This window comes from Gorilla gorilla, chromosome 11 (genome assembly GCF_029281585.2).
Source record: "Gorilla gorilla gorilla isolate KB3781 chromosome 11, NHGRI_mGorGor1-v2.1_pri, whole genome shotgun sequence".
NCBI classification, from domain to species: domain Eukaryota; kingdom Metazoa; phylum Chordata; class Mammalia; order Primates; family Hominidae; genus Gorilla; species Gorilla gorilla.
Genome location: NC_073235.2, coordinates 117,686,203 through 117,703,768, shown reverse-complemented (window position 1 = coordinate 117,703,768; position 17,566 = coordinate 117,686,203). Strand labels below are relative to the sequence as shown.

At 36.1% G+C, this 17,566-nt stretch overlaps 1 protein-coding gene across 1 annotated transcript in view; it reads left to right on the top strand.

The window, feature by feature from the left end:
- ABCA12 (ATP binding cassette subfamily A member 12) overlaps positions 1-17,566 on the top strand; it is a 199,381-nt gene that overhangs the window by 90,619 nt on the left and 91,196 nt on the right. The window contains exons 8-11 of the mRNA XM_019021763.4: positions 4,701-4,813; positions 9,857-9,932; positions 14,822-14,940; positions 15,985-16,091. Of these exons, the coding sequence (XP_018877308.3) occupies positions 4,701-4,813; positions 9,857-9,932; positions 14,822-14,940; positions 15,985-16,091 (415 nt within the window). The remainder of the gene's footprint in view (positions 1-4,700; positions 4,814-9,856; positions 9,933-14,821; positions 14,941-15,984; positions 16,092-17,566) is intronic.

Sequence of the window (17,566 nt, the reverse complement as noted above, 5' to 3'; positions counted from 1 at the left end):
GGACATTTAGGTTATCTCCACATTTTGACTATTGTGAATAGTGCTGCAATGAACACAGCAATACTACTATCTCTTCATGACTCTAATTTCAATTCTTTTGGATAAGAATCCAGATGTGAGATTGCTGGATCATATATGATAGTCTATTTTTAATTTTTAAGGAACCTCCATACTGTTCTCCATAGCAACTCCACTGTATTCCTTTTTTTTTTTTTTGAGATGGAGTCTCGCTGTGTCGCCCAGGCTGGAGTGCAGTGGCACGATCTTGGCTCACTGCAACCTCTGCCTCCTGGGTTCAAGCGATTCTTCTGCCTTAGCCTCCCGAGTAGCTGGGACTACAGGCACGTGCCACCATGCCCGGTTAATGTTTGTATTTTTGGTAGAGACAGGGTTTCACCATATTGGCCAGGCTGGTCTCAAACTCCCGACCTTGTGATCTGCCCGCCTCGGCCTCCCAAAGTGCTGGGATTACAGGCGTGAGCCACAGCACCTGGCCTATTTTGTATTCTTTTGGTAAATTTTTTATCTTCAATTTTCTTTAATTCAGCAGTATTTCTTTTTATTTATTTTTAACTGACAAAAATTGTATATATTTATGGCATACCACATGTTGTAATATATATCTACATTGTGGAATGGCTAAATCAAGGTATTTAACATATACGTTTCCTTCATATACTTATTTTTTTGTGGTGAGAACACTTGAAATCTACTAGCTTAACAAATTTTTTGTATTTAATATACTTTTATTTACATAAACAGGCCTTAGGGCTGGATTTGGCCTGCAGGTTGCACGGGTTAGTAGGTGCAGCAAACCATCATGGTACACATATATGTATGTAACAAACCTGCACGTTCTGCACATATATTCACACCCCCCCTTTTTTTTGTAGAAGAAATAAAAAAAGGTTTCGGACACATAACATTTTGTTTTTTTGTTTTTTTGTTTGTTTTTTGAGACGGAGTCTCCCTCTGTGGCCCAGTCTGGAGTGCAGTGGTATGATCTCAGCTCACTGCAACCTCCACCTCCTGGATTCAAGCAATTCTCCTGCTTCAGCCTCCCAAGTAGCTGGGATTACAGGCATGCACCACCACACCCAGCTAATTTTTTTCGTATTTTTGGTAGAGACGGGGTTTCACCATGTTGGCCAGGCTGGTCTTGAACTCCTGACCTCAGGTGATCCGTCCACCTTGGCCTCCCAAAGTGCTGGGATTACAGGTGTGAGCCACCGCGCCCAGCCAACATTTTGTATTCTTACCAATAGCATGGAAGGTTTGGATTTCTTCATATCTTTACCAATACTTTTTGTCTTTTTTTTATTTAATAATATGCATCCTCACAGCTGTGCAATGATATTAAGATTCTGATTTGCATTTTTCTGATGATTGAACATTTTTTCATATGTCTATTGGCTATTTATGTTTTCTTTATATTTTGGAAATTAACTGTTTATCAGATAAATGGTTTCCAAATATTTTCTACCATTGTATAGTTTGCCTTTTTGATAGAATAGCATCTGACTTTTATTTAGTCAGAACAACTCTTTTTTTAGTGGTCCAGTAATAATTGATCTTTCTAACATGATAGCCCCTAGTTAATGTGGTTTTTGAGCACTTGAAATGTGCTAGTGTGCCTAAGGAACTGAATGTGTAACGTTACTAACTTTGATTAATTTAAATTTTAAAAACTGATACTTGGTTCAGTTATTGTAATACTTTTTAGTATGTTAACAATGGCTTAGGTATGTGAATCTACTTTTTCATCTGTAAATTTAATGAAATCTAAATACAGGTGAAGACTTTTCAATTAAAATTTAGCATCTGCACTGAGATGCCCCATAAGTTTGGAGACCTAGTACAGTAAAAGACCTAAATTATTTCATTAGTAATTTTTATATTTATTAAATATTGAAATGCTAATATTTTGGATTATGGAGTTAAAATATATTATTAAAATTAATTTCATCTGTTTCTTTTTACTTATTTATTTATTTATTTATTTATTTTTGTGAGACGGAGTCTTGCTCTGTTGCCCAGGCTGGAGTGCAGTTGGCGGGATCTGGGCTCACTGCAAGCTCCGCCTTCTGGGTTCATGCCATTCTCCTACCTCAGCCTCCCAAGTAGCTGGGACTACAGGCACCCGCCACCACCCCTGGCTAATTTTTTGTATTTTTAGTAGAGACGGTGTCTCACTGTGTTAGCCAGGATGGTCTCGATCTCCTGACCTCATGATCCATCCGCCTTGGCCTCCCAAAGTGCTGGGAATACAGGCATGAGCCACCGCGCCCAGCCTTTACTTTTTTAATGTGACTACTAGAAAATTCTAAATTACATACATGGCTTGGACTTTTTAAAGTCAGCTGTTTATTATTATGATAAAACTGACAGTGTCACTAAAAGCCATAATTTTCTCACAAATGACTGTATTTTATCACAACATTATGGTCTCATTGGTTTATCTTAATCTTTGTTGAACAAGTAATAGAGACAAATGGACCCCACAGGAATTTTTATTATTTCTCCAGCATTTTTTTACATTGTATGTTGTATATAAACCAACCACTGAAATCAGATTATATAATGTTAAAGTTAAGACAGTGATAAGCAGAAATGAGCAATCTCAAAAGTCGAGAAAAGCATATGAAAGGACACACAGGATTGTTGCCTTACTGAGATGAAGGCTATGCTGAGACATAAATCACAAAAACTCTTTTTAAAAATTACCTTTACTCAGAGAGCAACTTGTTTTTGATGACGTTTTGTTTTGATGATGTTTTGCTTTGATAATTTCCATTTTTATATGATGAAGAGAAGAAAAATAATCTATGAAGTAAAATAAATATCAAGTATCAATGGTGTAAAGGATTTCAGAGAAGATGGAAGCCCAGGTGTCATTATTTATTAAGTTACATTTTGTTAGATAAAGATGAATGAAGTCTACTGACATTTAATTAATAATGTTAATGATAATAATGCTGAAAGATTTAATGAGATTGTCAAATGTTCAGTCTTTGAAGATGTTACTTTGGGACAATAGGTCAGGTGAGTTAGGCAGAGGGTCAGGCTTGAAGGCCGACCAAGATTTATGCCCTGAGACAGTCTAACTGATCTCCATGGTTGCTAGGGTTTGGAAGTAACCCAACACCTGAGAACCAGGAGATTCTTGGGGCAAACATAAAAATGCCTGAGGTATCACCAGTCATGTATACAGAGCAGAGATGAGAAAAATACAGCCATGCCTCTGTGGCCAACTGTTCGGAACACAGCTGGGTGACAAGTTAAAAATGCCTGTGGGCTCTGTGCAGAAATGTTCTGCCCTCCTCCTCCCCACCATGTTGAAGCAAAGCTTTTGTGCTAGAGGCAACATATAGAGTGGATAGAACATAAACTTTGAAATAGAGAGACCCCAGCTGTACTTATTATTAACTAAATAACCTTGTGTTATTTAGTTACTTAACTTTTTTCAACTTTAGTTTTCCCATCTGCAAAATGGGACAAATAAATTGATTTTATAGAATTATTAGAAAACTAAATGTTAGAAAATATATATGCATATATTTTTATGTATGTTTATAAACATACACACATATCCACATGTATATCCTTATGTTATGCTAGGAACTACCCAGATGGCACCTAAAATTTAGTTCTCTAAACAGCTATCATTCATATCTAGGGGACTAAAATTAACATCATCTTAATCTAAATTTCAAAAATTCCAAAAACATTATAGAATGCCATGAAAGTGTACACAAATACTATCTATTGCTGGAATACACATTCAGTTTACTAAGAAACCAGATAGGGAAAAATTACTATTAGCTAATTTGTACTACATTTAACTTCACAATGTCAAATTTTTAACAAAAGCCTACTACTTAACTAAAGCATTGACTCAACTGTTGATATAAATCACAGTACTTATATAATGTAGAAATGCATGTGCAATAAGAATATTTCTTTAAAATGCACTAATGGCTATAAAGGAACTAAAAGACATGTTTTGAGAAACTAATTGCGTTTTCCAAATACAGGATGAACTCAAGCATAACTGAATTTTCTGATTTTCTATCCCCAGTGTAGACTGCCCATCTTATCGGTAACATAAAAGCTATAGAAACAGAGTATGGATATTAATTTTGAACTACCTCTGGAATAGTGCCTATAGACCACTTAGAAGATAGAATATAGTCTTTAATTAGGGCAAGCTCCATTTTCTCCTTCAAAAATATTACTATCTGTTTAGCAAAAGATAAATATTATAAATACTTAAATAATAATTATTCCTGAAACTAGATCCTTTATTTGGGTTTGGTTTTTAATGAAAATACTTTCTAATATTTAATTTTTCTTTTTAGCTAAAAAAAGATGTATTCTTTAATTGAAAGTTGCTTTTCCTAACTACTTATTTCTAAGTCTTAGAAAAAAATTGATGGGAACCTTGCTCCATTACTTTAAGGCTGGTGATTCCTGATGTTTTAGAAACCTGGAAACATAAACTGCTCTGTCTGGTTAAGAATATTTTGTTGAGATTTTGTGCATGAACAGACAAACAAGTAATTAAATTACAAAAAGTAGCATCTTGTCTTTTATGTTATAAGAATAATTTATACTGTAGCCATTTTCTCCTTGAATAACCTTTTGTTTCTGTCTGCAAACCTTGGAACAGAATCTGGTTTAATTGTTTTTTGACTCCTTAGTGTGCTGCTGGTTGTGCAGAAGGTTTATCCACGTTTTGCAACTAACGAAGGTTTCAGAACCCTCCAGAAGTCTGTTAAACATCTGCTGTACACTCTGGACTCCCCAGCTCAAGGTATTATATTTCCATCTTACTGTGTTAAATTCAGTGTCACAAAGCCCATTGGAAATATAAAGCAGAGTGCAATGAAAGTAATCATGTAGAGATGATATTATTCTTAGGTGGGGACATATGCTATGAATAAATCTGGATCTTGAGTTAATCAAAGTGTGGAGAAAGGGAGAAATGGCCAAGAAGAGGGAACTGTGGCTTTCTAGGGTTTTTAGTTAGGTGAAAATGATCTCTGTTAGCTTGTAAAACTATGTTTACACTTGGTATAGAAAAAAAAATCAGGGACTATGCCTCAACAAATAGACTTCTACCTTACTATTTGAAACAAATGCCTAAAGTGAATTGCAGTATTTTTAAATTCATTTTCAAATTTTGATTTTCCAGTAAGACAAGGTATAACATGTTGGTAGTGAGTCACAAAATGTCCCTTTGGCATATCTAGAATAGTACTGTCTACACTCACATGGAGACATACAGCTACATACACACAGACACAGACAGACAAAGGTTTGGAGATGTAAGGAATAAATCCCTACTTGCCAAGTTTGGTTAACAATTTATCTCTGGTGAATAAATTTAGAATTATGCTTTCTCAGCTGAGTTTGTCAGCTTTTACGTATTTCAACTTTTCCCTTTAGATTACAAAATAAGCATCCTGAGATCATCAGGTCAAAATCTGATTGTTCATTACATAGTATTGAAATATCAATTTTCATATAGAAAGAAAGCATGCCTGTGAAGGCTTTGAAGAATTCTCACTGGAGGGTCCAACAATACTCTTGGATGCCATTTTCTGTTAGTCTAGAGCATTTTTTATATCTACAATTGCAGAATTGATGGTTAGCTTGCAGGATTGACTGTTATTAAATTTGATGGTCTTGACGTCCATTAGAAAAACAGGATTACTCTTAAAAAAAAAAGTTTAGGCTAGAAAACCAGACAATGTGCTAACAAACTTAATTATTTCCTCTGTTTTCTTTTCATATTTGCATTTTAAAGGCTTAAGAACTTAATGGTTCGCCTTATTACCCTTTCCTTTTTATCTTCAGACTCATCCTTTATAATTAATATAAAGTAAAGTAATAAAGTTACATTTTTAAAAATTTTAAGTACAAAGCTCACCTGTGCTTCAAAAGCTGGATAAGTAAGCAGGATTTCTTATTAAGCAGGGAGCAGAACACGTTTCCTGGTGAAAAATGTAATTCAGTTTTCAGTATTTAACTGTGACCATGTCTTATGTCTATGACTGTGCTAATCATTTTGGCAAGTCTTTTTTTTTTTTTTTTTGAGATGGAGTCTTGCTCTATTGCCTAGGCTGGAGTGCAGTGGCGCGATCTCGGCTCACTGTAACCTCCGCTTCCCAGGTTCAAGCAATTCTCTGCCTCAGCCTCCCAAGTAGCTGGGATTACAGATGCCTACCACACCTGGCTACTTTTTTGTATTTTTAGTAGAGATGGGGTTTCACCATCTTGACCAGGCTGGTCTTGAATTCCTGACCTCGTGATCCACCCGCCTCAGCCTCCCAAAGTGCTGGGATTACAGGCATGAGCCACCACGCCCGGCTTTTGGCAAGTCTTAAAACACATCATTGGATGGTCAAGAAGACAAGAACATACACCAAGGAAATGTATTTTTATTCATAAAATTTGATACACTTACCTTTTGTTTCTTTTTAAATTTCCTGCACTGTGAGTTCATCAAGCCAAGAATATCAATGCAGATGTATTAATGTCAATTCCTAAAAGTTACTAACTTCAAAACCCTACCTGTTTGAGCAGAAATTTTGTAGACTTTGAAAACCCTCCTAAGTATTTCTAGGAATCTTTCAGGGAACTTAAACTTGTCATTGAAGGCAGAACTAGTGACTACAGTTCAAAAGCACTGGGGTCTCTGGTCCAAGTACAGATACCTGCCCCGTAACCCAGGCCACCTCATTCTTAGTCTTCACAGTGTTCAGCAGTATTTTTGAAAATGAACATCCTTTCTCCCTTGGTTTTTTACTCTGTTATGCTGGAGTGGGGTGGTATCTCATAGCAGAGTTGCTTGGATTCTCTCTAATATAATGGTTAAGATAGGTTTGTAGGCTTCATACCACTCTTTCAAGTAAAGAACACAATAGGTAATATTTATTGTATCAATGCTCAGTACTTTAGTATCTGAAATTCATTTTATCATCTAAATAACTCTGTGAGATACAGTTATTATCCCATTTTATAGACAAAGAAACAGAAGCTTAAGGAGGCTGGGTGCTTGGCCTGTGTTACTCATCCAGCAAGTGGCCAAACTGAGATTAGAACTTGGATCTGTGTATCTCCAAATCTAGGCCCCAGGAGCTCTTTTATGAACAACATCACTTAAACATTTACCTTCTGGGACATACTTGTTTCTGAGGTATCTCACTGGGACATGCAAGTACCTGCTTAACCTCAGAAGAGCCCACACTTTTAGTCACTGATGGAGCTTGGCTCCCCATCCACACTTATTCTGTGGGAAGCCATATGCTACATTTTTTCCACTGCCTTCCCCCATTCCTCTCCACATTCTGATTTCTACCTACTTTCCTCACACCATGTTTATCTCTGATCCACCCTGAAGTATGAGCACACTTCAAGATTTCTTCAGGAGCCTCCTTAGCAACCGTGAAAACAGAGAGTTGCTAATAAACACCTGGGAAGAAAGTTGCCTTCTAACTTCCTATCTCAAGATACCTAATTCTCAGCTCGGCTCCAGCTAGGATGCTTGCTACACAGTTAATACACTCCATAGTAGGTCCATTTATAAATACTGAGTTTTGGAAGCAGAGATTATGTTTGTGACTCACTGGAATTTGCTCTTTTGCAAAATAGTACATTATATAAAATTACATTTTTAGGATGTAATTTAGGATAGAAATCCTTACTGATAAAAAGAGGTTATCTATGCACCATATTTCTGTGTCTGTGAATTTTTTTAGCTGTGTCTATCCCAGTACATATATTTATTTTTTATTTTTATTTTTATTTTTTGAGACAGAGTCTCGCTCTGTCGCCCAGGTTGGAGTGCAGTGGCGTGATCTCGGCTCACTGCAAGCTCCGCCTCCCGGGTTCACGCCATTCTCCTGCTTCAGCCTCCCAAGTACCTGGGACTACAGGCACCTGCTACCACGCCCGGCTAATTTTTTATATTTTTAGTAGAGACGGGGTTTCACCGTGTTAGCCAGGATGATCTCGATCTCCTGACCTCATGATCTGCCCACCTCGACCTCCCAAAATGCTGGGATTACAGGCATGAGCCACTGTGCCCGGCCTGTGAATACAATTTTAAGTATGCCTAATCTTACAAATAAAAAAGAAGTAAAATCTCAGTTTTTAAGGGTCTGTAACATTTTCTATTTCATTAAGGCCTGTTTAGTATAGTATTTCTTTCAATATACTTTATAGTCCTTAGTGACCAGAGGGAAAAGTCTTTATTTAACTTCAGGGTCAAGTCTGTCATTGATAATATAAAGTTAATTTTCTATTAGTTACTTATTTTAATGGCTTGATGAAAAAGAGAAACTCTATAACCACATAGTATTACAAATACCAATTAGCTTGCTGAGCATCACATAGGAGTTCAAAGTGAGCAAAATTTGATCTTAGAAAAAGAGTTTTATATACCTTTACATTGCAAAGGCATAAATCTCAACAGGTTTTTGAATCTATAGTTATTCTATATATAGATGCCAATACATAATAGGTATTACTATTGTTAATTAGGTTTGTTTATTCTGGGCATCCCATTCATTCTTGGCCCTTTAACTCACTGATGCATTACTGTTATTAGAGCAATAATATTCAGCTGCATCGTGAACAGAGCACAGGAAAACTCTACTCTGCTGAACAGAAAAAACTGAGACAGCCACTCTGCCAGATAGCAGGGGCTGTACAAATGTTACTTAAACATGACTGATAGAGGTGACAGACAAGGAGATTTTTAATTCTGGGATAGTCTTTTTACACACATACTAATTTAAATAAAGTTAATAATCAGGACCAGCAAAAAAATGGGTGATTGCATAGTTTTGTGCTAGTACCTTTTTAGGCGGCTTTAGGTTGCACTAACTAGAGACAATACAAGAACTATTGAAGCTGGTAATAAAATATCCCATTGAAAATGATTAGGCCAATGTTAAAAATGAGAGCATTGAGACATACTGGATTATTTATAAGGAATGAGTAGAGTCTGAAGAGAAGGGAAATAAGTGATATCATTTCCCTAAAGGAGCTGAATTAAAGTATTGGATTTATGATGTTTTTATTTATGCAGGGGCCATTTAAAGCATTTTCATTTTCAATTTTTATGTGAATGCTGTTGCACACTTACTCTTTTATGATACAACCTTATGCAGCAGTCTGAATTAGGGACCTATTTAACTTCTGGGGGTAACTCATGGTGTTGAATTAGATCTTCATATGTGGTTTCCATTAGACCAAACTTAGTGACTGCCTTCCACACTATGCACCTTCATATTATTTGAGAACTCTCAGAACAGTTCTGTTAACATCAGTCAATTTGCATTCACAGCTGCATTCAATTGAGATTAGTGGCTGCTTTTTGAAAGATAGAAAATATAGATTAGTGATGGCAGATGTTTCCTGAGGCTACATTCTAGACAACTGAAGGCAAAAAAAAAAAATCCAGTGACCCATAAGACTAAAATTGGCTTCATTTGATTAACAAATCACGTGGTAGTCAATCTTCATTATAGTACTTAGCAATCATCTGCATATGCAGGTCCTGGGATAAAATAATGTAGTGGCTTGATGCACAGACAAAGAACTTGTTAGAAATGCATATGCTTGACCATCGGGATTATTTTGATCAGTAGGCATCTATTGCCTATAAATATCACAAATATTTCCAACAAAAGAGCATAGATGTCTTTTGTACAATTCTTTTGAGAATGATTCTGCAGATTTCTGCATTTTCTCCTCATTAATTTGACCTGGGATGGTTTTCACTGAGGAAAAAAAATCTTTAAGCAAACATGTTAAATGTTTACCTATATAAAAATTATTACTTTAGGTGACTCCGATAATATAACGCATGTGTGGAATGAGGATGATGGACAGACCTTATCTCCAAGCAGTCTGGCTGCACAGTAAGTCTTTGTTTATTTCTAAATAGGTAGATAACTTGGCTGAATAAACAATCAAAACAATTTCTAAACATAATTCGCTTATCAGTGTACATAAGCATGGAATAGAAAAATCAACTATTGACTGAGCAAAGGAAAGGGCATAGTCCAAGTGTAGTAAAGTTGAAACTTATTTTTTGATATTATTTAATGATACTTTAGCATTGCACAAGAAAATCTCTTTTTCAGTTCCGAGCTTGCATAACTAGATCTAATGTGTCATGTCTGGATTGGTTACCTTATGCCTATGAGGATGATCTAGCTGGAGGGCTGTCAACAATTTTCTTTCACCACAAACAGTGTATAAGTATCTGTCTTGCTCTGTGCAGGCTGCTATAGCAAAATACCATAATCTGAGCAGCTTATAAACAAGCCTCCTAATACCGTCATCTTGGGGATTAGGAGTTCAACATACGAATTTCGGGAGAACATACTCATTCATACCATAGCAGCCTCCAATTTTTTGTTACTATTTTTTGGGTTTCTAGAGAATAAAAATATTTTTTATGCTTAAACAAGATAATGCCAAATTTGTTTGCTTTCAGTGGTATTCAGTTAGGCAAAACTGTTTGTAGGTAATTTAATTTGGGACTTTTATTGGCATATATAAAGTCCCGGGAATAGGCAGTGGAAATAACAGCAGCAACCATGCTGTCTAAAGACCATTAATGTAAGCAGATCCTGAAGTAACTGTGATAATTATGGTAAGAAATGCAAACAGTTGCTTATGGTAGTTAATTGACGCAAATTTCTGTAGTTCAAGGCAAATTTACAGACGAGATGGCCTGCCTGTTAGGTAAAGATTGCTTTAGCCTGTAAATTATACTATTGAAATTCTTTTATTTTAGTCCCAAAGGATACATCTGTGTGCTAACGGAAATCTATACAAATAAAAAAAAAAAACAGGATTACTTAGGTTTAACCAATTTTTTTCTTTTTCTAAAATAGAATGTACATAGTTGTTTACAAACTTTCTATTATTTAACGAGAAGTTCTCCACCTCTGAGTAGATTCTGGCCAAAATCCTTGCATAAACAACTACCTCCTCTTTCTGCCGCCATGTCTCTCATCCTCTAAGGTGGCTGACCCAGGTGCTTCTCCCAGAGCAACCAAGCCCTTAGGCAATTTCACCCTAGCCAGGCTGCCATGTTTCATATAGTCATGTCTTTTTTTTTTTTTTTTGAGACGGAGTCTGGCTCTGTCGCCCAGGCTGGAGTGCAGTGGCGCCATCTTGGCTCACTGCAAGCTCTGCCTCCCGGGTTCACGCCATTCTCCTGCCTCAGCCTCCCAAGTAGCTGGGACTACAGGCACCTGCCACCACGCCTGGCTAACTTTTTTTTTTTTTTTTTGTATTTTTAGTAGAAACGGGGTTTCACCATGTTAGCCGGGACGGTCTCGGTCTCCTGACCTCGTGATTCGCCCGCCTCGGCCTCTCAAAGTGCTAGGATTACAAGTGTGAGCCACTGCGCCCGGCCAAATAGTCATGTCTTTTAAACACATTCCCTATATAGCCATCAAAAATAATAATAGCAAAATACCTTTAAACTGAGATAACTGCATGCGTATTGCTGAAGCCAGGTATTTTTATGAGAGCCTTGAGGCATCCATAGCATTGATAATGTCAGCGCCACAGACCTGCAAATTCCACAGCAAATGTAGTTAGTTGCTGACAGCTAGTTGACAGTTTATTAGGAAGAATTCAATACTTCTAAGTTGGCTCTTGTTGTGATTGATGAAATTAAGGGATTTCTTATCTTCAGACTTCCTTTCCATTCCAGCTTTAAAATAATCACAGAGTGGCAATACTGGTATAAGGTAAAAAGTTATTTTGGCTCGGAATTTTCTAAAGAAAGATGCTCAAAAATACTTTTTTCCTCATAGCTCTACTTTCTCCTAATTATTTTTGTTCTAAAGTCATTATTTTTATCGTTTTGTGTTTGTACTTATGCACATGAATGTGCACATCCAGACACTTACCTTTTATGGTAAGCACTCTTGGGAAGTAGGTAGGATTTTGTATAAAGGATTACTCCAGTGTTGTAAGGGAATAATTGGGTATTTATGCCAAAACTGTGGCACACAGATATAAGATCTTATTTTGGAGTATACTAAGTCTATTCTCAGAAATTTTGTAATCAAATGTTCTTCATGAAACTAAGAGAATGGCTTATCAAGGTCAATTCTAGCCCAACTGTCCTCTATTTTAAGCTTGACAATACACCATGAAACTCTCTTGTTCCAGTCCATCTAGTAGATAAGGCCAGTATTTTGCTGTTGAGCAGTGCACCAAGTGGAAATAGCTCTATGTTGTAACAATGATGACAGACAGAAAGACAAACACAAAAGAAGGAAGGGCAATATCGGGAAGCGTGGGGAAAGGTGAGGAGAGGAAGGGAGAACCACCTTACTGAAGCAGGAGAACGACCCGACGTGTGCTTATCCAGTGATGCCTCATTGGGCACTTCTCAGATAAATGGCCAGTGTCTCTGCAGCTTCCTGCATCTCTTTTCCTTATGTATTTATCCTTTCCACAGATATTAACTCAAGTGTATGATATATGAAATACAAATGCTAGATATTCTGTGATGGGGATGGGGTCAGGGGTGAACAGGGAATGGGATACAAAACTAAATGGATCATTCTTTCAAGTTGCTCAGAGGAGAAATGTTTATCTTGAAACCTCTACTTATCACTATAGCCAAATAAAATAGATGGATTATTCTACCCTCCTCTTCCCAAAATAGATGCAGTAAATTTATAATTATTCTCATAGTTTCATTTGTCTCTTCTTTGACGTCTTGGATTCTCAAATCCCATATTCCAGCTTATCTTTAGAATATTCTTTCTGACACTGCTTCCCACTACCCTCAACATTCTGAAACTATCATTTCAAAATACCTGCTCAGGGTTTTTTGAGCAAGTGCTGTGAGTATATTGGTTATTATTAGACCTTGGCTTGATTTGATTTGACTTGACTCACTGATGTCATAGGTAGACTACAGTCCATGAAACTTGACTGTAGGCATGACTTCATATTACATGCATAACCTATATAATAGGGTTAGTTTTGTCACCTGTCACACTCCTGTTGCATTTTTAACAGTAATAATGTGATTTAGAAATTTCCCTAATAGATAGTTTCTTTTATTTAGGACAGAAAACTTACTCTAAGAATACACTCTCCTGGTCCTTCATTTGTGAATTGATCAATGGCATTAACTATCTATAAGGAGGCTTTGATAAATAATGAAGCTCACTGTCTAAAATCTCTAAGGTCTGAGTCCACCAAATATAGTATGACCAAGAGTCTCTAGTCAAGGAAATGCCTATGCACAAGCATGAGCGCTTGTAAAATGGATACTTTTTAAAAAAATATAAAGACTATGAATAGTATTTAAATGAGTCAGCCCTCTGACCACTTTGCTGTGCTCTGACTGCCAAGTTAGATACTTTTCTTGCCATGTATTTCTTTTTCTTTTAAAGTTCCTCAAGGATCCAGTGTTGTTAACCCACATTTAAACACCCTGAGTCTTCTTTAATATTGATGAAAATATTTTCCTGCATTTACTAGCTATGCCAAGGTTAATCGTTCCCACTCGCATTTTAATAAAATCTAAGTTAAACATCCAGTAGGACTAGTTAATTTGTGTATTGTACAGTTTGATTCAAAACAGGTGATCCCCAGATCAGCCATTGACATTTATTCTATCTTTACATAAAATTCAATAGTAGACACTAAGGGAAGAAGTTACAAAATAAATAGAGATGTAGCCTCACAGTTGAAGTGACAGAGCACACATAATATGCACATACTCATTCACATAGCCTTACTCACTCATGTAGCCTGAAAAATCTTAGGCCCTTTCCTTACATGCCAATCACTTTGAAAGGAAACCAGAAAGTGGTGAATTTAGAAACACTAAATTGGTTGATTAGAGAATAAAGGAACTTATATTGGTCAATGGGATCCCATTAATTCAAAATTAAATGAATTCAAATCTAGTTATTCAATATTATAGGTGGAAAGGACCTAGCAGATCATCTAGCCCCCTAGCTTTCAGTTGACAAGAGAAGAATCGGAGAGTCAGAAGGGGGTTGCCAGATTTAGAAAATGAAAAGTAAAAAAAAAATTGCAGGACTCGTGGGATGTACTTATACACAAAAAAGATTATTCATTGTTTATCTAGGATTCAACTTTAACTGGGAGTCCAGTATTTTACCTGGCAACCCTCACCCAGTGACCTTTTTCTTTCATGTAAGTGTGCCTAGAAATTGCCTTAAGATGGCCTATGATGGCATATTAAAACAATTAAATATAAAGATAGTACACATAGAAAAGGCAAGTGCTCAGAAGATCTAGAGTAGTGCTGCCCTTGTACAGTTAAACTGGGTGAGGGAAGACATCCAACTGCATAGTATTTCTTTCTTTTTTTTCTTTTTTTTGAGATGGAGTCTTGCTCTGTCGCCCAGGCTGGAGGGCAGTGGCGCGATATCGACTCACTGCAAGCTCCGCCTCCCGGGTTCACACCATTCTCCTGCCTCAGCCTCCAGAGTAGCTGGGACTACAGGCGCCCGCCACCACGCCCGGCTAATTTTTTTGTATTTTTAGTGGAGACGAGGTTTACACCGTGTTAGCCAGGATGGTCTCGATCTCGTGACCTTGTGATCCGCTCGTCTCGGCCTCCCGAAGTGCTAGGATTACAGGCGTGAGCCACCGTGCCCGGCCAACTGCATAGTATTTCAATGTCCAAGTCAACCAATGCCAAACAACCAGGGACCAAAATGATCTCAACAAAACGGCTTTGCTTTACTTTTATATGTCTTAATTTCTATATTCTTTTCTAATTCTGCAGGCTCCTAATTCTGGAAAACTTTGAAGATGCCCTCTTAAATATATCAGCAAATAGTCCTTATATTCCTTACTTGGCATGTGTGAGAAATGTGACTGACAGTTTGGCCAGAGGTTCACCAGGTAATACTGTTCTTAACAGTCAAAATGCTGCTCATGGTTTCTACCTCTGTTCTAAAGTAGTGAGTTTTTGAGGCATTTGCTTACACAGGAAAGAAAATTTGTAAAATCTTAGTTTCCATATGCATCAGTTTCAGTCTGGTGATTTGATTTGATATACAAAGGGAATGTCTTGTCATAATATCATATTATTCTGTTGCTGCTGCTAGCACTAGCTGGCCACCTGGATAAACTTTAATATATAATGGCCATATAATGGATAATATGATAATGGCCACTGGGAAAATTTTCCAAGTGTCCAGAGTCATTAGAGGTTCATATGACCCTTCATGACATTTCTATGCTCTTAATAATCTTAGCTGCTAAAAAATGTTAAGGAATGATAATATAGAGTTCTAAAAGTGGGTGTAAATTACATAAACAAAGGCATTTTTGTGGCAGACTACTTTTATTTTCTACCCTTACACACTTTATTTGCAATTTTCTGCCTACATGGGCAACCATAAAGATTATATTTAATCAAATGTTTCTTTTTTTTGAGAGAAAAGACCTACTTTCTCACATTTTCTAGGACACACACATTCTTTTTTCCTACACCAAAAATAGTTTTCTGAGAGTTAATGGCAAGCAAATAGCACAACAAATATTTAAGTCCAGACTTTGTTTATAAGGTATGAATTAATCAAGGTTGGAAAGGCATATTTATATCACAGTGATTCTATAACCTATTCTTTCCAAGATACTTCAACTTAATAGTATATCCAAAAGTCAGGAATGAAAGCATAGTCAGTTCACAAAGAGCCAAAACTATGTAGCACCTTTGCTAGAAATATTTTTATCTCTAAGCAGATATTTTTAAAATAATGAACCCTATTGTCCCCATGGTTCAAATAAAGGTTAAATTTTCATTCATCTTATATTTGTATTGAGGTAGGCTATTATCTTAGGAAAAATTTAGTAATAAATCAGGATAGAGGTGTCTTTCAAACTGGTTTCCTAAATGACCTTGCAATTCACATAAAGTAACTCTTCTCCCTTCCTTTACAGAAAATCTAAGACTCCTGCAGTCCACAATACGATTTAAAAAATCTTTTCTTCGCAATGGTTCCTATGAAGATTACTTTCCTCCAGTTCCTGAAGTCCTAAAATCAAAAGTAAGCCATGAAAGTAAAAAAAAAAAAAAAAAAAAAAATTAAAAAAAAACCAAACCTTAACACTTCCCATAATATTTGGCAAGATACACTTTTAAGTTTTAAATCTGATCTTTGTAAATAATGATCCTATTTTAACTCTAGATTTATAATGGCCCTACTTATGACTCTAGAAAAATGGTGACAAAAGAGTTTATGGCTGGATGCCGTGGCTCATGCCTATAATTCCAGCTACTCAGGAGGCCAAGGTGGGAAGAATCACTTAAGACCAGGAGTTTGAGGCTGCAGTCAGCTATTGTCACACTGTGCTCCAGCCTAAGTGACAGTGTGAGACCCTGTCTTTAAAAAAAAAGTTTTTAAAGAGTTTGATGTTATATAATGGTATTTTTTTTTAATCAGTGGAGATCTTGGCATGAAATGACCCAAAAAAGCCTAATTACAGTATGCACATTTATAAGGGAATGGCTAACAATAGTTATCATATTAAACTTCATAATTTGAAAGAGATTTGAAAAAGGATTCATAATAATAATTTCTAATTTGAGATGTCTTGTTTTAAAATTTGTAAAAGTAGATTTTGAAAGCTGATGTTTTAGATTTCACAGCATACAAAAATCTCAAAATGTGGTTCACCCTACTTTTATTGTTGTCATCAGAAGCTAAAATGAATAATTTATATTAAAATTTATGATACTAGAGAATGTGGGAAAAAGCAACCAAAAAATATATAACTGTATGTGGGAATAACTTTATGCTTATTTGTCTATTATTCTTTATCTCATGCATATAGTATACAGGTTATCATGAAATTTAGTTTATTTTTTAAATAACCCTATTAAAATTTGAAAGCTGTTTTCCTAGAAAGAATAGCTATTTAATTGGATTTACATAGTCAGGAATAAAGTGAAATTAGAACTGGTTTATTCAGGGCAAGCAAGATGACTTGTATAGTGAACATGGTATAATTAAGCAGGCATGCAAAACATTATGTCCATGTATATTACAAATAAATGTACTAGTTACCATTACCTACATTTTAGCCCTAGTCTCCTACATGCATCAAAATTTCTAATATACTTAATTTAGCATTATCTTAATTTGTTTGTGCAAATGAGAAGGAAATTGTGCATTCATCTGGAAAATTCCTACTCATCCCTCAAGGACAAGTTTAAATACCACTTCTTCGGTAATATTAGAGTATCACCTTTCTTGCTGTTTTTCAGCCAGGATAATGACTTTTTCTTCTGTGCTCCTATAATATTTATCCGTTCATTTTTTTTATCAATTATATGTACTCCCATAATACTAATCTATTTATTTGTAAGACATAGCCTCTTACTCCAAAGTGCTTATTGTCTATCCATTGGAGGAGATGGAAAAGCAGACCAACAATTGTAATACAGTGAGATAAATGTTGTGATAGGTGGATAGAGGCTTCTGTGCATGGAGGCGGGATATCTAACATGGATTGTAAGGGA